Source organism: Pelophylax lessonae, assembly GCF_965119305.1.
Source record: "Pelophylax lessonae genome assembly, chromosome: 1".
NCBI classification, from domain to species: domain Eukaryota; kingdom Metazoa; phylum Chordata; class Amphibia; order Anura; family Ranidae; genus Pelophylax; species Pelophylax lessonae.
In genome coordinates this window covers 248319911-248340115 of record NC_138768.1, presented here as the reverse complement: position 1 = coordinate 248340115, position 20205 = coordinate 248319911, and the positions used below count along the sequence as shown (strand labels likewise).

Sequence of the window (20205 nt, the reverse complement as noted above, 5' to 3'; positions counted from 1 at the left end):
AGTTCTCTGGAGATAACCGATTATTGTACCAGGTCTCTGTGAGTGACCCCAGTACCATGTGAACACTGTGACCGATCACAAAGATCACATAAACAGTAGTAAAAAATGTTCGTATTTCATGATTGCAGTGTGTCAGAAATTATTGCTTTTACAGCCATCAGGATTGTAAAAGCAATCACAGTTTAAAAAAAAAAAAAAGATACTGATAAACCCATACTCAGTCCAGACACTGAAATAGTCTCACACATGTAGTATTATTGTACTCAGGAAGTAGTAGAATGTGTTTTAAGTTGTCATTTTAAGTATGCCCATGCTATGTGTGAGAAATTTCTTATCAAATTGACAATGTTGTGGAAAAACATTTTTCAAAAACTTGTGGAAAAAAGTCTTTAACCACTTGCCTACAGTGCACTTTCACCCCCTTCCTGCCCAGACCGATTTTCAGCTTTCAGCGCTCTCACACTTTGACTGAGAATTACTCAGTCATGCAACACTGCACCCATACAAAAATTGTGTCCTTTTTTTCACACAAATAGAGCTTTCTTTTGATGGTATTTGATCAATACTGGGTTTTTTATTTTTTGTGCTATAAATAAAAAAAGACTGAAAATATCGTAAAAAAACGCATTTTTCTTGGTTTCTGTCATAAAATTTTGCAAATTAGTCATTTTTCTTCACAAATTTTGGCCAAAATTTATACTGCTACTTATCTTTGGTAAAAATAACCCAAGTAAGTGTATATTATTTGGTCTTTGTGAAAGTTATAGAGTCCACAAGCTATGGTGCGAATCATTGAAAATTGATCACACTTGATCACACCTGATGTACTGAAGGCCTATCTCATTTCTTGAGACACTAAAAAGTCAGGAAAGTACAAATACCCCCCAAATGACCCCTTTTTGGAAAGTAGACATTCCAAGGTATTCAATAAGGGGCATGGTGAGTTTTTTGAAGTTGTAATTTTTTTCCCACAATGCTTTGCAAAATGAAGATTTTTTTTTTTTTTTTTTTTTACAAATTGCCGTATTAACAGGTTATTTCTCTCACACAGCATATGTATACTTGCAACTACACCCCAAAACAAATTCTACTACTCCTCCTGAGTATGACGATACCACATGTGTGAGACTTTTTCACAGCCTGGCCACATACAGAGGCCTAACATCCAAGTAGCAGCGTCCGGCATTCTAGGAGCACAAATTACACATATAATTTCCTGACAACCTATCGTACTTTTGAAGGCCCTGGAGCACCAGGACAACGGAAACCCCCATAAAATGACCCCATTTTGGAAAGCAAACAGTCCAACGTATAATTTTTGAGGCATAATGAGTCTTTTGAATATGTCATTTTTTTCCACAAGTTTTTGGAAAATGTGGAAAGAAAATGAAAACACATTTTTTTTACACAAAGCTGTCCATTTATGCAATATTTCTAACACATAGCATGTACATAGCAAAAATTGCACCCCAAAATACATTCTGCTATTCCTCCTGAGTATGGCGATACCACATGTGTAACACTTTTTCACAGCCTGGCCACATACATAGGCCTAACATCCAAGTAGCGCTTTACACAAAGTTGTCAATTTATCCACTTTAAGACTGGGCCTATTTTTGACACTTGGTGTTTACAAGCTAAAATCATTTTTTTGCTAGAAAACTACTTGGAACCCCCAAACATTATATATTTTTTTTTAGCAGAGACCCTAGAGAATAAAATGGAGATCGTTGCAATATTTTTTATCACACCATATTTGCGCAGCAGTCTTCCAAATTCGATTTTTTTGAAAAAAATTCACTTTTTTGAACTAAAAAATAAGAAAACAGTAAATTTAGCACAATTCTTTTCCATAATGTGAAAGATAATGTTATGTCGAGTAATTAGATACCCAACATGTCATGCTTCAAAATTGCGCATGCTCACAGAATGGCGCCAAACATTGGTACTTAAAAATCCCCATAGGCAACATTTTAAATATTTCTGCAGGTTACTAGCTTAGAGTTACAGAGGAGGTCTAGGGCTCAAATTATTGCTCTCGCTCTAACGATCGCGGCGATACCTCACATGTATGGTTTGAACACCGTTTACATATGTGGGCGGGACTTGCGTATGCGTTTGCCTCTGCGCGCGAGCTAACGGGGACAGGGCGCTTTAATTTTTTTTTCCTATTTATTTTATTTATTATTTTTTTATTTTTACACAGTTTAAAAAAAAAAATGTTTTTATCATTTTTATTCCTATTACAAGGAATGTAAACATCCCTTGTAATAGAAATAGGCATGACAGGTCCTCTTTATTGTGAGATCTGGGGTCAAAAAGACCTCACACCTCACAACTATGCTAAAAAAGAAAAAAAAAATTGTTGAAAGAGGAAAAAAAAAAAAAGAAAAAAAAAAAGAGGCCCTTTAAACCGGTTGCTAGGCAACGTCTTTTGACGTAGCTCCGGTCCTCCAAGACCATAGAGTTGAGTGAGGGCCATCTTGCCCTCACTCGACTTCCTGTCTCTGAGGATCCGGGACCGGATAGTTTTCCCTGCTGCCGGCGGGTCCATTGTGATCGGCTGTATCATTGAAACACAGCCGATCACGTGGGAAACAGCCATGCCTATTGGCTGTTTCCCCCCTGCCGGTGACCTGCTGTGTCCCGGGGACACGCCGACACCGGGAGTGCACGGCGGCGCGCCCGCGATCGCGCGCCTGTCCTGCATTTCCTGGGTCACGTCATATGACCTCCGCCCAGGATAATAGCCGCACCGTCCCGCCGTCATATGATGGCGGGCGGGCGGTAAGTGGTTAAAAGACTTATCGTGCCTCTAAAAAACTACATTGGGTGTTTACTCTTCAAATTATGTAATTTTGCAGGTGTTTCCACTGTCCTGGTGCTCCAGGGCCTGTGATAGTTAGTGATAGTTCGTCAGGAAATCAGATGTGTAATGTATGCCCTTAGAAAGCTTGAAGGTGCTCCTTGGATTAGGGGCTTCCCTATGTGGTTTAGCCACAGTTGGGAAGAGTAGTAGAATGCACTTTGGGGTGTAATTCTAAGTATTTCAATGCTGTGTGTTAGAAATATCTTATCAACTGACAACTTTGAGTGAAAAATACATTGTATTGGTTTTTATTTTATGTTGATAAAATAAAAGTGAGTCATACATAAACTTAGGTTTATTGTTCCTGATTAAAACTGTTATGCCACTGGCCAGTTCTCTGCAGTATCTTACTTCTAGTAGTAACACCCCAGGCTGTGTTTTTTGCCCCCATGTGAGTATCTCCTGATCAATTTTACATGAAAGTTGGGAGCCAGCTGTAAAAAAAAAGAGACACAGGCTCACTGCTGCTGAGGCAACGTTGCCATTAACCACTTAAAATCCAGAACCTACTACATATGTCCTAAGAGCTTGATTCGTTGAAATATTTGTGTATCAATGCTGCCCTCCAAGATGCATAAAAATACACCCCTCTCTGATAAACTGTGTTTTTTTACTTTTTTTTTTTTTTGCATTGGTACATGGTCTTAATGGCAGTGCATTTTTTTACAGTAGTTTGCTGATTAGTCCTATAAATGGACAGAATTTAACAAAATTCGCCCCTTATAGTCTTCATTGGGATTTGCCTTATTTTGAACAAGATTCATGAAAGTAGAACCTGGATAGATTCATATAATTAATCTAATACAAGAATGCAGATAAAGACATTTGACTTAAAATTATGGAATACAGAGAGTTGACATAACAGCCAGGGACCCAGCATTCTTTTTAAAGGTGGTATTCATGACAGCTTCCAAATTGCTCTTAGGAAACTTTTTTTATTTTTGAATGACATCTAAATGCAAATGTAATCACTAACCTGAAATCCAGAAAAGCACAGTAGAGGTGGACATGGTTACTATTGTTGGCAGCTTCAATATAGAGTCGAGGTGTCTAAAATAAAAAAAAGTTGATATCATGATTGCAGCAGCTTCATTTTCACTCAGTTCTTAAATCAAATTTTCTTTTTATCATAAATAATAATGAGCAACATTGAGAACATGGTCGTTGTGTCAAAGACACACATTCAGAAAGTATCAATTTAGAGTAGACAAACTAAATATACGCTGTCTGTTTTTTTTACTGGCTGCTGTGTGCTCCTAAAGTTCTTATATTTTTTAATACATTGTAAACGAATTACTTTGCAGCTATGTTTGTTTAACCCGGTATTTTAAATGAAACCTGTTCTTTGCATGTGGATGCTTCAAAAACTAGCAGTATTTAATCTCTTTTCCTTCATCCTCCTGCTGTTACATACAGATACCTGGAGCAAAGAATATACCTGTACTTCAGGATATGAAGCACCATGTTACTCATTCATTGTGACCACACTGGAGATAGTGGGGTTCATTTACTAAATGCAAATAGACTTTGCAAAGTGCAGTTGCTCCGGAAAGGCCCTGAAGAGTGTTCTGCAGTACAGCTTATATAAAGCGGATCATTTATTACTACTTCATTGCTATTGACAAGGTGAAGCAGCGGCCTTGCCGCACTCAAGTACAGTTTAACATACCAGCAAATTGTGCATAGTTTATTCCAGCTAGAGTATTCCACTCATTCCCTTCTCCTATCCAAGTTCTCAATAAAACCACAAAAACCAAAACCCCTAGACCTGAGCCTGGCACTTTGAGTTCGCTGAACTATTGTACTGTTGCTATGGGTAACCCAGGGGAACCCGTCACCAGCAGCTCCCCAGGGAGTAGTGCTACATTTGCTTATTGCACTTGGATAGTGCCTGAGATTGAAGATTCCTCCTCTTTCTTTATAGCACTTTGGTAATGTGTTTTGCACTTACTGCTATCTGTCTGATTAAGATCTTGGACAGTCTTTTGGGTTCCACTGTTTGCTTGTGTGCTACCTAACCGCAGTTATGCTTCTTCTGCAAATATGTTGAGTGCTCCTTTTTCTTGTACCTAAATTATGATATGATCTGTCAGCTGTCCTGCCCTGGCCAGTTTACATACTACTATATTGTTCTTAATTTAATACTTTTGTCATGTATGGCAATTGTCACCCTGGAGGTAAATCTGAGGGTTATGATTTGAGAGCATAATGCAGAAAAACCCATTCTTCCTCATGCGTGTTCCTAGTGTAGATCAGATGCTACTCCAAGATAACCACATTACTCATTGATTACACATAAGGATCTACACTAACCCAAGACAACAGCAGCTCTACATTAAAGAGCAACCCTACCCCCTCCTCTACAAATTTTACACTTCATCTCTGTCCTTCTTGTATCATATATATGCTTTATCAGACCAGATATAAGCTAAAAACAGCTGTGCATGTAAAACAAATCACCTCTATTGATCATTTTTTTTAGATGACAATAAGTGAAGAATAACAGAATGAATTTACAGGAAAAGCCTTATATTTAGTCAGTGCATTCATTTTAAACCAACATGGTTGTTTTTGGTTTGGGGTTTTTAGGCACCAGAATTTCAGCATAAATTTTGAACACAAAAATTATTCTACATAACTTCTACATTTATAACAACTGCAAAAATAATATTAGAACATATAGAAACACACCTAAAAAATATAATAGAATATATAGAAACACACCTAAAAAAATAATAGTCAGTGACCCTAAACCTCAGCATAACCCCTATTCCAACTCTTAACATTAACCCTTAAAATTAGCCCCAGTGAGTATTTTCATGGTGAAAAATACAATGCTATTATGGTAATAAACACTGTCATAGCAATATCAAAAATTTCCTACAGCAGCAGCTTTGCCATTTCTCCCATTTTATGAACACCAAATTATTGGTGCTTGGAAACCTGTGTGCCAAATTGAATTTTTCTGCAAACTTCATGAACAACAGAAATTAAATATGTCCGTATGTTAGTACTGCCGTATATTTTCCTTTTTTTTTTAGCCTGATTTAACTCATGTTTGTAGGAATTGTAAACGTGCTAAATGTGAGAAAGAGCAATTCTAGGAGTCCAGCTTTGGCTAGGGAGAACTTTTTCATTTAAAAACATTGATCTGCAATCGTTTCTTATTAAGAGACGCCACAAGATGACTTTCCATAGAGAGAAAATTGGCTTTTGTTTAAAACACTATGTTTCTCTGGTTTAACTGAGCATGAAAGTTCATCTTTGAGCTACTTCTGATTATGCTTCTGCCATTGATTTTATGACAACGACACCAGCAAGCTTTATATAACGCTTTTTGCAAGCTGTCAAACCAAGAAAAACCTGATTTTAGTTCACTGAACTTGTTCGAATGTATGTAAGGGTTAGACTTTAAAAAAAATCATATGAATACATTGGTTACAGCCATCAAAAGAAATACATATCTTATACGCTCCATTTATACTTGGCTTTTACCTAACAGATCTCAGCAATGTGGTTCACTTATTGGCAGATTGAGAGGATCTTTAGGTCCTTATTAAAAAAAATGTCTGGCTGTAGAAAACCACAAAAAAAGGTTATTTTTCTGTAGCCAGTTATACAGCAGAATAATTCATTATTGTCAAACGTTGGCATGCATAATCTTCAAATTTCTTCAGCAGGATATAAGGCAGGCCATACCTTATACCTTTTTTTTTGTTCAACCAGTGGGTTGAATAAAACAAAAGTGCTGATTCTAATCCACAAATTTGAGATGGATGGGTTAATCACTTCTGCTGAGGTATTATGTTCTCACAGTGGGTAGACTTTCCTGTTATCAGAACATGATGATCAGTGTTGCCAACCATAGCCGGCAGCACTGATCGCTCAGAAAACCCAACAGGGTGGTTGTACAGATCCGTACATGATTTGGAATTTCATGTATGGCTGGCTTAACACTATTCTCCTATGTTATCCACGCTAGTGAAAAATTGGTTCAAACAGACTGCTTAGGCAGGCCATAGATGGTGCAAACTTCTTTCCTGCCACAGGAGGAAGGAAAGAAATTTGCACAAGTCAACACAGACAGTGCTGGCAGGGGAATCCCACCTGCCGAGACATTGTCATTTCCCTAGCAGGGGAGCAGGGGAAGCCGTCCCAGCCAGGAGAAGACAGTGATTAGTGCTAAAGGCTATGGCAGCCACTAGCGATAATCGCAAGTAAATCCAGCAGGCGGATTGTACCCAACTTGATCGATCGATCAACTTGGTACGTTCAGCCTGCCATACATTGTTCAAATCTCAGCCAGTTCCTGATGAACCAGTCAAGATTTAAACCATCTACTCTGTGAAGTCGTACATCCTACTTTGTGAAGTGGGATGGGACAGGCTCACAGGTTTCCCTGCTTCTTGTGCCTCTTTTGGCACATTATGCAATAGTTAGACTAACTAACCAGATTGCTGGGCTACCAACAGTTTATAATCCTTCACTCAGCACCTAGAAAAATGATCCCTTAATATGCAGAAAGGGCTCTGTTAGAAATAGGCAAAGACCTCAAAATGTGCCCTGGAAGTATTTTGAGTGTATTGCTTCCAAATTCGTTTAAGCAAAGAGAATTCTCCTACAAAATGCAGGTATATAACCAAACGTTGGTTTTGTGCAACTTAAGGGGTTTCTTTTGTGTGTTTAGAGTGTACCCTGTTTTCTATACCCTGCCATTCTACAACCTTTCTGGACCTGAAAAAATGTATCTTGAAAGGGTTAGGGATAAAGACAATAGGAATGGTAGGATCAATGTGTATCGATCAATGTGCACAAGAACAGCAGCTCTCCAAGCTCAGTCTCTCCTCACTGGGCAGATTGATAGCAGCATCCTTTGGTTCCTGCTCCTGTCTGTCAAATCTTATGAAAAGGTAGTGGGGGCAGGGCTGAGCCCTGCAGTCTGTGTAAATAGACACAGACAGGGCGGCTCGGGAGCGAGCTGGCATGAGTGCCCCCACAGAAAGCGGTTTTCTATGAGGCACTCGGCAGGGGGAGGAGTTAGGAAAACCTGAGGGGGACAGGGGAAGAGGAGGATTGGGGCAGGTGATTATGACATGTTTGTTATTTAAAGTTTAAAAAATGGAAGCTTTAAAATTACTTTATAAAGAAAAAAACCTAAAGAATTAGATATGATCCATTATATCTCTCATATTTGGGATAGGTATTAAGGAGCTCCCAGTACAAACATTCACGACACATAAGGTGAAATTGAAGTATTTATTGAACAAAGGTATCAAACAAAGGCTTTTTGTATTATGATACTCTTGTGCTAGGCGCTCCCTAATACCCACTACAGAGTTTTGCCATGCACCAAGTGTTCTCTGAGAGACCATCAGAGAGGCAGTAGCCTGAGAACTGAACAAGGTTCATGTACATGACACCTTTGCTGCACATCAGCCCCTGTAAAGGATGACTGAATTCTATGACATATCCAATAGTAAAAATACCTCACCCCTATTAAGACGGCGACACATGGATGGAAATTTAGTTGGTTCAGCTGGGAGCGGGTGAGCTTTGATCGATCTGTGAGTAGGCTGATTGTTCCCAAGTCAATGCAGCGAACGACTTGGGTACAACGATCCTGCGGGTTTTTTCTTACATGTGATTACTGCTGGCGGCTATAGCTTCTAGCAGTAATCATTGTGACTTGTGGACCAAGAAGGCTCCCCTACTCACCAGCAGAACACAGCTGCGGGATGCATCACCCATTAATACGTGGTGGAAGGAAAGAAAAGTTTCCTTAGTACAATTACAACAAAATGCAAAATGGTAGTCTCCTCTGTTGACAACTGGACAACTTGCACTGGAACTGTGGTACTTAGTGTAGGTCTGGTAAGTGACATGCCACTACCCTTTTATCTGGCCTTTGCAGAATGTAATATATAGATGAGTCTGAGCACAGCCTTAAACAGTTTATACAATATTTCTGTACTTTTCTAACTAATGCCAATTGCTGACCCGTGTCAAAATCAAACTTGCTAACATGAGTGCGCTTTACTACCATACCAGCTATTCCTCGTCTTCAGTACTGTAAAATAGCTGCTCCTGCACGCTGACAGTTTTTACAGTGGGAGTTCTATTAATTCTCATTTGAGGAGATTGGTTTGCTAATTCATTTCTAGACCTACCTATTGGAGTGTACCTAAAGCCAATTTTTTTTTAAGTTTTTGAGAATTGAGAAGGTTTTGAACTTGTGTTTTTATTGCTATATGAGTCCCCGTTAGGGAGAATTAACCTCTCTATTTATCCTGATAACCATTGGCACCAGGGATAAAAGTAGGGTACAATTCAAAATATTCATTTGCCACTGGACTAGGACCAGGCAAAATATTTGTTGCAGTGATAACTGACTAATTGCAAAAGTACCCCACTTTAGATTTTTGTCGTGCTTGCTGCTGTGTCTATGGAACAGGAAGTGAAAATAAATCCCCCTAAAGGGACACAGACAGGAAAGAGAAACCTGATGGGGGGTTTAACCACTTTGTACGCTACAGATATCCTCAGTAAAAGTTGCTGTCATCAACCTAGCCCAGGCGCCATCTTGGATTCCCTTCTGAGAATTTTTGATATAAAGAGAGCTATATACAGTGCTTTGCTAAAGTATTTGGCCCCCTTGAACTTTTCGACCTTTTGCCACATTTCAGGCGTTAAACATAAAGATATAAAACTGTAATTTTTTGTGAAGAATCAACAACAAGTGGGACACAATCATGAAGTAGAACAAAATTTATTGGATATTGCAAACTTTTTTAACACATAAAAAACTGAAAAATTGGGCGTGCAAAATTATTCAGCCCCCTTAAGTTAATACTTTGTAGCGCCACCTTTTGCTGCGATTACAGCTGTAAGTCGCTTGGGGTATGTCTCTATCAGTTTTTCACATCGAGAGACTGACATTTTTGCCCATTCCTCCTTGCAAAACAGCTCAAGCTCAGTGAGGTTGGATGGAGAGCGTTTGTGAACAGCAGTTTTCAGTTCTTTCCACAGATTCTCAATTTGATTCAGGTCTGGACTTTGACTTGGCCATTCTAACACCTGGATATGTTTATTTGTGAACCAATCCATTGTAGATTTTGCTTTATGTTTTGGATCATTGTCTTGTTGGAAGACAAATCTCTGTCCCAGTCTCAGGTCTTTTGCAGACTCCATCAGGTTTTCTTCCAGAATGGTCCTATATTTGGCTCCATCCATCTTCCCATCGATTTTTACCATCATCCCTGTCCCTGCTGAAGAAAAGCAGGCCCAAAGCATGATGCTGCCACCACCATGTTTGATATTGGGGATGGTGTGTTCAGGGTGATGAGCTGTGTTGCTTTTTTACGCCAAACATAACGTTTTGCATTGTTGCCAAAATTTCGATTTTGGTTTCATCTGACCAGAGCACCTTCTTCCACATGTTTGGTGTGTCTCCCAGGTGGCTTGTGGCAAATTTTAAACGACACTTTTTATGGATATCTTTAAAAATGGCTTTATTCTTGCCACACTTCCATAAAGGCCAGATTTGTGCAGAATATGACTGATTGTTGTCCTATGGACAGAGTCTCCCACCTCAGCTGTAGATCTCTGCAGTTCATCCAGAGTGATCATGGGCCTCTTGGCTGCATCTCTGATCAGTCTTCTTGTATGAGCTGAAAGTTTAGAGGGACGGCCAGGTCTTCGTAGATTTGCAGTGGTCTGATACTCCTTCCATTTCAATATTATCACTTGCACAGTGCTCCTTGGGATGTTTAAAGCTTGGGAAATCTTTTTGTATCCAAATCCGGCTTTAAACTTCTCCACAACAGTATCTTGGACCTGCCTGGTGTGTTCCTTGTTCTTCAGGATGTTCTCTGCGCTTTAAACGGACCTCTGAGACTATCACAGTGTAGGTGCATTTATACGGAGACTTGATTACACATAGGTGGATTCTATTTATTATCATTAGTCATTTAAGTCAACATTGGATCATTCAGAGATCCTCACTGAACTTCTGGAGAGAGTTTGCTGCACTGAAAGTAAAGGGGCTGAATAATTTTGCACGCCCAATTTTTCAGTTTTTTATTTGTTAACAAAGTTTGAAATATCCAATAAATTTCGTTCCACTTCATGGTTGTGTCCCACTTGTTGTTGATTCTTCACAAAAAATTACAGTTTTATATCTTTATGTTTGAAGCCTGAAATGTGGCAAAAGGTTGCAAAGTTCAAGGGGGCCAAATACTTTCGCAAGGCACTGTATTAATGCCCTCTGCATTCCTTGATATTGTAAGTGCATTTCTACTTTTATAAATAAATATAATTTATGGTTTTACACTTTACAGATTTCATCTGATTTTCGAGCATGCCGGGACCGTTGCCATGCCTCTGAAAGTAATGCATGACAGTGATTTTTCCTGAGAATATCTGCAGCCCTGGGATTACTTTTATTCAAACACAGTTTAACCTCCTGTTGTACAATAATGGGGTGCATCATTTGAGGCAAGGGCACATCTATAACAGCATGTTTGGTGGTGGAACACTGTGTATGGAGTTTATTTAAAGGCACGGCAAACATTTCTATAACACAAAACACCAAAAGACTATCTGTGTGATCTACAGTATATATGAAGAAATAAGGTTTAAGGCTATATATTACATCACAATTAAGAAAATTACTTTTTATATAGTTTTCTGTATACATTCTTGATATAACATATGGTGTTTTGGTTTGCAAACGCATGTTTTTTCCTTTTATTTCTGAGGATTTTTAAACATATCTGGATTTGGACATTTGCACATATGTACTGTATATACCGTAAGTCTTTCACTATTCTTGCTGTTCTATATTTTTCTATTAGAATCAAATGTTAGGGAATGTTACATTTGCCTGACAAAAGGCAACAAGTAGTGATTACACACATATTACAAACATTACAGATAGTATTCATTCAACTTACACAAATGCTGAGACCTTTGCAAAGGGATTTTTCACAGTAGACCTTTAAGTGTACATCAAAATGTTAATTAACTGTACAATGAATAGAAAGGGCTCAGTAAAGGATTAAGGAACAGTAAATAGGAAAGAAGGAGTTAACATAGGTCTTCTTGTAATTATAAAGGGTTAATGTATTTTCAATCGCAAGTGTACAGTGATGGATTAGAGTTTCTTTGTTGTCTGTTTTTCCATTAATTTTATTTCTATGACCAGGGATGTGGTCTAAGAAATTCAATAAAAGATGTGTTTTGGTTCTTATTTATTATTCCATTCACTCCTGACATATTAAAATTAGCTGGCTTAATTTAAGGTTCCTTTTTCCATATTTCCATTTTTCTTACTGCTGACAACCAATTTTTTATTAATGCTCGGCATTGGTATAACACACTCCAAATTATTCAACCCCCAGATTGTACCAAAATAAACTTTTCCTGGTCTCTTCCTAGGTAAAAGACTTCATTCTTCATAACCCCCGTATGTTGCAGCTGTAGTTTTTGAAAGTTACCTTTTGATTTACAGCTTTCTGCTCTCCCATGTTTTTAGGGCCCATTCACACCAGAATGTAGTGCGAGAAACCCATGCGTATTTCCCACGTGACATTCAATACGGACTTCAGATTTGATTTACAGCAGGTATAAATGCTAGTTTTTAAGGGTAGAATGCTTCTGTTCTCTTCTAGGGTAGAATGCTTCTGCCTTCCCCTGTGTCCTGGGCTTAAAGTAGAAGTACAGGTATAATTTTTTTTCATTTTTGGATAGAGTAAGGGAGGGTTATATCCCCCTGCCAGTGTTTTTCACCAGCTGTGTCCCACTGGGGAGATTTACCTTCACTTCCTGTCCCTCAAACTAAATAGGAATTGAGAGGAAATCCCTGCAAGTTAAGGGAATCCCTTGGGGGCCCCAGGTCACCAAAACCCCAAAGCCAAACCCAGCCATTGGAAGACTCTCCTCTATTATTTTTCTGGGGACAACCCAAATTTGGGATTTTATTTTACATTCACTTTACTACGGTAAACAGGACAAATAGAGAGAGTTAATCTCCCTAAAATGGGCACAAACAGCAACAAGAACTGACGTATTCTAATCCCTCCAAAACTAAAAAAAAAGTTTTGCCTTTAGTTATACTTTAATGCTTTTACTCTCCCCTGTGTCTGGGGCATAATGCTTCTGCTCTCCCCTGTAGCCAGGGTAAAATGCTTTTGTTCTCCCCTGTTTCCTGGAATTGATGCTTCTCCTTTTCTCTGTATCCCAGGTAGAATGCTTTTCCTCTCCCCAGTGTCTTAGCCTTCATGCTTTGCTCTTCCTTGAGCTTTGGGCTTAATGCATTCTGCCGTCTTTGGTGCTCTGGTGTTTATAGACAGTAAGAAATGAAGTTCAAGACAGTAAGAAAGGAAGTTCAGCTTTGGGTGCAAACTTACAAAAAGTTGTAGAGCTACAAAGAATACAGAGACGAGCAAGTCAATTAGTAAAATGCATTGGGGAACTCAGCTATGAAGAAAGGTTGCTGTTCTGAATGTATCCTCACTTGAGAAGAGGCAAAAAAGAGAATATGATCACCTTGTAAAAAGGAAAACATATATAGTAAATATATACAGTGCCCCCTTGAACTTTTCCACCTTTTGCCACATTTCAGGCTTCAAACATAAAGATATAAAACTGTAATTTTTTTTTGAAGAATCAACAAAAAGTGGGACACAATCATGAAGTGGAACGAAATTTATTGGACATTTCAAACTTTTTTAACAAATAAAAAACTGAAAAATTGGGCATGCAAAATTATTCAGCCCCCTTAAGTTAATACTTTGTAGCACCACCTTTTGCTGCGATTACAGCTGTAAGTCGCTTGGGGTATGTCTCTATCAGTTTTGCACATCGAGAGACTGAAATTTTTGCCCATTCCTCCTTGCAAAACCGCTCGAGCTCAGTGAGGTTGGATGGAGAGCATTTGTGAACAGCAGTTTTCAGTTCTTTCCACAGATTCTCGATTGGATCCAGGTCTGAACTTTGGCTTGGCCATTCTAACACCAGGATATGTTTATTTGTGAACCATTCCATTGTAGATTTTGCTTTATGTTTTGGATCATTGTCTTGTTAGAAGACAAATCTCCGTCCCAGTCTCCATCAGGTTTTCTTCCAGAATGGTCCTGTATTTGGCTCCATCCATCTTCCCATCAATTTTAACCATCTTCCCTGTCCCTGCTGAAGAAAATCAGGCCCAAACCATGATGCTGCCACCACCATGTTTGATATTGGGGATGATGTGTTCAGGGTGATGAGCTGTGTTGCTTTTACGCCAAACATAACATTTTGTATTGTTGCCAAAAAGTTCGATTTTGGTTTCATCTGAACAGAGCACCTTCTTCCACATGTTCGGTGTGTCTCCCAGGTGGCTTGTGGCAAACTTTAAACAACACTTTTTATGGATATCTTTAAGAAATGGCTTTCTTCTTGCCACTCTTCCATAAAGGCCAGATTTGTGCAGTATATGACTGATTGTTGTCCTATGGACAGAGTCTCCCACCTCAGCTGTAGATCTCTGCAGTTCATCCAGAGTGATCATGGGTCTCTTGGCTACATCTCTGATCAGTCTTCTCCTTGTATGAGCTGAAAGTTTAGAGGGACGGCCAGGTCTTCGTAGATTTGCAGTGGTCTGATACTCCTTCCATTTCAATATTATCACTTGCACAGTGCTCCTTGGGATGTTTAAAGCTTGGGAAATCTTTTTGTATCCAAATCCGGCTTTAAACTTCTCCACAACAGTATCTCGGACCTGCCTGGTGTGTTCTTTGTTCTTGTTCCTTGTTCTTCATGATGTTCTCTGTGCTTTAAATGGACCTCTGAGACTATCACAGTGCAGGTGCATTTATACGGAGACTTGATTACACACACGTATTTATCATCATTAATCATTTAGGTCAACATTGTGTATGGGTATATATACACACACACATGTCTGTATATATACACATACACATATATAGGTGTGAAAATAGCAGAACACTATGCTTGCGCTAATTAAATAATTAACAGGCATATGTCTCCGCTCCTACAACACCTACATATGTGTATGTGTATAAATACATATAAGTGTGTGTGTGTATATACCCCTATAGAGAAGTTCAGATGTTTTGCCTGCCTCCAAAGACCCCAAAAAAATGCCCAAAAAAAACTCCTGCAATAACAAACCTGGGCGGTTTTTTTTGGCGCAGGCATTTTTTTGGGCATTTTTTGTGGGTCTTTGGAGGCAGGCAAAACATCTGAACTTCTGTATAGGGGTATATATACACACACACACTTATTTGTATTTATACACATACACACATATAGGTGTGAAAATAGCAGAACACTATGCTTGCGCTAATGAAATAATTAACAGGCATATGCCTCCGCTCCTATAACACCTATATATGTGTATGTGTATAAATACATATAAGTGTGTGTGTATATATACCCCTATACAGAAGTTCAGATGTTTTGCCTGCCTCCAAAGCCCCCAAAAAATGCCCAAAAAAATGCCTGTGCCCAAAAAAAAACGCCCAGGTGTGTTATTGCAGGCATTTTTTTTGGGCATTTTTTGTGGGTCTTTGGAGGCAGGCAAAACATCTGAACTTCTGTATAGGGGTATATACACACACACTTATATGTATTTATACACATACACACATATAGGTGTGAAAGGAGAGAAGCCATATGGGTGTTAATTATTTCATTAGCGCAAGTATAGTGTTCTGCTACTTTCACACCTATATATGTGTATGTGTATATATACAGACACGTGTGTGTATATATACCCATACACAGAAGTTCTGATGTTATGCCTGCCTCCAATAACCCCCAAAAAATGCCCAAAAAAACTCTTGCTACAAAACCGGCAAGGTGTGAAAATAGCGGAGCCATATCCCTGTTCTATATTAATTCTAAGACAAACAATCTTTTTTTTCTGGTTCTGGACATGCTACAGAGCTGAAACTTCACAGGTACACTTTTTAGACCCCACAGACACTAAATCCAAAGAAATCTCTTTTTTTTTTTAATAATTTTTTCAATAATTGGCTCTCTATCAAAAATGACAATTGTTAAGAACTTTTTTTTTTCTGTGATTAATAGTCCCTTGGGCATGACCCAGAACCCTAGGCACTTTTTAGGGGCCTTAATTGGGTTTTAGGGCTTCAAAATTGTGTTTTTTGATTCCAGAAGTTCGGGTCCCATTGATTTCAATGGGGTTCTGAAATCCAAACCGAACTTTCAGGAAATTCGGGTGTTCTGGTCGAACCGAACTTTTCAAAAATTCGATCATCCCTAGTCCTTAACACCTTATGAGTCATCAGCTGCCAATGGGCTTCCCCACTAACAGCTGAAAAAGAAAAAAAAAGTGCCGGTAAAAAAATCAAAGAACGTATTAAAAAAAAAACAAAAAAGAAAGCGTGGGACCCCCCAAAATCCATACCAGACCCTTATCTGGGCAGGTCAGGAAAGGGAAAGGAATAAGCGAGCCCCCCCCCCTCCTAAACCATACCAGGCCACATGCTCTCAACATGGGGGGGGGTTGATGGAGACAAGGGCCTCTTCCCAACAACCCTGGGCTGTGGTTGTGGGGGTCTGTGGGGGGGGGGCTTATCAGAATCTGGAAACCCACTTTAACAAGCAGGCCCCCAGATTCCAGCCCTCTCCTATGTGAATGGGTATTGGGTACATTGTACCCATTCCCCAAAATAAGTGTACAAAAGTAATAACCACACGAGACAGTTTTTGACAAGTCCTTAATTTAAAAAAATGTAAATCCATTGTCAGTCACGCCACCCGCCAACACGAGAAATAGAAAAATAAAAAATACTCTCCCCTCCTGGGAGGCCTCCAGCTGTATGCCTGCACTACGTTTTGACACTTCTTATATAGGCAAAGGGCACCTAGTTACGTCACTCCTTGGCCCGCCCCCTTCTGACATCACCAATAATCATTTTAAATGTGGTTTTGACTAGTTTTTTTTTTCTTTAGAAATGTCATTTTTTCTGTACCATGTTTTATGCATGCTTCATATGCGCCACTTTACAGGCACATTAGGGGGGCCCCCAGGCACTATATTTAAAGGAATTTTTCATGTTTATTGTTGCGCTTTAAGCATACTTAAATTCACATTTGACACTTTGTGGGAAACAGTGACACTAATACTGTGATCAGTGCTTAAAATATGCACTGTCACTGTACTAATGACTGGCTGGGAAGGGGTTAAACATCTAGGGCAATCAAAGGGTTAACTGTGTGCCTAGCCAATGTTTTATTGTACTATGCATTCTGCTTTTACTCTGGGAAGTGATTAATTTTTTTCCCTGCTTTGCAGGGACATAAAATCCATCCCTTCTCGCCGGTCAGAACAGAGATCTGCCTTGTTTACATAGGCAGATCTCCATTCTGTGTCTCTGCCTGATGATCGGCGTGCGCCAGTGGACATCCAGTGCCCAGCACCCGCAGATCGGCTTCTGCTGTGAGTATTCACAGCAGAATGGGGCCACCGGCAGAGCGCTCACACGCCCCCTAGGCGGAAGTGCAGAATTGTTTGTATAACACTTGATAATCCTTTCTTCTTTTTAGCCTAGTACACATAGGCCGAATTTCAGCTGGTTCAATAGAAACAGGCCAACATTCGGCCCATGTGTATGCCAGCCAGCCTGACAGAAGCCGGCTGCTTGGCCAGGTTCTGTTAAAGGTTCAAGCCAGCAAAAGGTCGGCTCACAATCAGTCAGTGGCTGAGAGCGCTGACCGGGCTGTCCCCCTGTCAAAAAACAAGAGAATAGCATGGGAGGTCACTGTACTAACATTGGATTGTTAGTACAGCAGCTCTGATCTGAGTTGTCAGGTTTTTTTTGTTCAGCCCCCTAAATTGAATGGAAAAAAAAATAGTGGTGTGTACTAGGCTTTAGGCTATGCTTGACATAATAAATTACTTGAAATACCTTACGGTGTGTTGGTAAATGCTAGGTGAGTGAGGTGTGTCATCTTCAAGTATACAGAGAAATTAACAAAACAATTCAGCGGCTTCTCTTGAAGTAGCACTACAGCTGAAACCTAATTAACTCCTGTTTCTATGCTTTTATAGACAATTGTCAATAACAACTCTGATCTACATATACACAACTATGAAAAGTGATATACTGTTTGTTGTGTGAACTACCACTGTACTTTATTAAAAAAACACTTTATCAAAAACTGTGGCATATACAAAATCACCTTTGTGGACAAATCAAAATACTATATTCAGTGGTGTATTTAGGTTTTGTGCAGCCCTAGGCCTAATTAAACTCGTACACCCCTAATTTAAATATGACCCCCCTTCCTGTCAAGGCCACACCCCTTCCTGTTTAAGACCTGTCTTGTTATTTGCAAAACCACATCCCTTCCTCCTTTGGCTCCACCTTTTCCTGCATGTGTGGGAGTGATGTAATCCCATCCCCCCCAGCCACTTACGTAGCCAGAGGCTGCAAATCTGAAAGGAAGACTGTTGGAAGATGTCAGCCGTCTCAGAGAGGCACTGGAGGGCTTTGTTCTAACTCCAGTCTGCCCCATAACATTGGCACCAGCTTTAGGCCAGCCCCCCCCCCCCGTGCCTAACCAAAAACATTCTCCAGGGCCCACCTACTAGCCACTAAATCCACTCACTGACCATCCCACCATGTCCTCCTCCATCCCATGTCCTCCTCCAGTCTCATCTCCCCCATCTAATGTTCTCATCCTCCAGTCCCATCTCCCCCATCCCATGTCCTCCTCTTCCTCTAGTCCTATCTCCCCATCCCATGTCCTCCTCCTCCAGTCCCATCTCCCCCATCCCATGTTGTTGTCCTCCTCCTCCAGTCCCATCTCCCCCACCCCATGTCCTCCTCCTCCTCCATAACATGTTCTCCTCCAGTCCAACTCCCCCTTCCCATGTCCTTCTCTTCCAGTCCTATCTCCTCCATCCTAGGAAAATACAGGTGGAAATACAGGTGAACACCTACATATGATGAAACCCTGGACTGTCTAGTGGTGAATCCTGGTCAGGTGGCAACCCTAGTGTCACCCTGTATACTGATAACAGCCAGTGTGGCCCTAAGACAATACATACAGGAACAGCACAGTATTGGGCCCCAAAACACAAAACAGTAGAGCAGCAGAATGTGGCCCCTGGGTCCCCAGAATACAATGTGGGAAAGCAGCAGAGTGTGGCCCCCAGGGGCCCAAAACACAGAATATAAGTGTAGCACAGTGTGGTCCCAGGGGCTACAGCATACTATTAAAGGGAGGCCGAAGAATATGGCTGCCTTACACAATATAGGACAGAACTGTTTTGCCCCCCATAAGCTGCCTGAACCAAAATATATACAGCCTGTCCCTGTGTGGCCTCCACTTCACCTCCTCAAACATTCCACTACAGCCTCATGTCAGTCTCACCTGGATGAACTGTATGATGAGATCGGACTTTCGACCCCACCTCCTCCCAACACTACGAGCTGGTACTTCTCCTGCATGGCGCCCTCTCTTTTCCGCCAGACATTGCACTGTCCACCGATCTGAGCCTCACTGACTGAGAACAGCAGTTGCAGATACGGGGCCTCACTGTGGGCTGAAGAAAAGGGAGGGACAGGGTCTATAGGGTCACAGGGCTGCGTGTGAGTGCTAGTGACACAAAAGTGTAGCGCAAGCCGCGGGCCGATGGGGACTGTTTTTGTGTCGGGGCCGGGACTCAAGAGTAGGAGGGGGGGCTTTTTTGCCTAGGCCAAGATAAAGCGCTGACTATATTGCATAGGAAAGTCACAGCTGTGTTAACTCTTATCATTACGATATATCTGCCTTCATTTTGTAAACTGAAGATAAACATTTTTTGGCTTTGATTTATAAGAATGTCACAAATCTAAAGCACAGCCGTTCACTAGGAAAAAAGGACAATGAGTGACTTTACTTTCTGACCATCTTCTAAATAAATGGGAGATAAAGTCAATTTCCTGAAATCCCTTGCCTGAGAGTGCAGAGAAGTCAACACATTACATAGACAACAGAAAAAGCTCTATATTAGACAAACAGCATCCTCTCCTTTTAGTATTTCGCTCTGGGCAAAGGCTGAATTAGGACAAGATGTGAAGTGCTGATAAAAAACTAAGAAAATTATTTCACACAGAGGTCAAGCCAGGCAGTGTTTGTGCTCTAAATTAACGGTCCGCCGCTAGGTATCAATTTAGGAACATACTACAAAACATTTAAGGTTGGTGATTGGCTCTTTCCTGAAGGATGGGTGAAGCCTTTTCCAAAATACATCTGGAGCATTGCAGCACTACTTATAAATAATGCATTTTAATAACTGTGGAGCCGACCTCTTCAAG

At 40.2% G+C, this 20205-nt stretch overlaps 1 protein-coding gene across 1 annotated transcript in view; it reads right to left on the bottom strand.

Moving 5' to 3' along the window:
- The window catches only part of ADGRD1 (adhesion G protein-coupled receptor D1), an 897745-nt gene that overhangs the window by 469141 nt on the left and 408399 nt on the right, over window positions 1–20205 (bottom strand). The window contains exon 14 of the mRNA XM_082270985.1: window positions 3846–3919. Within this exon, the coding sequence (XP_082127111.1) occupies window positions 3846–3919 (74 nt within the window). The remainder of the gene's footprint in view (window positions 1–3845; window positions 3920–20205) is intronic.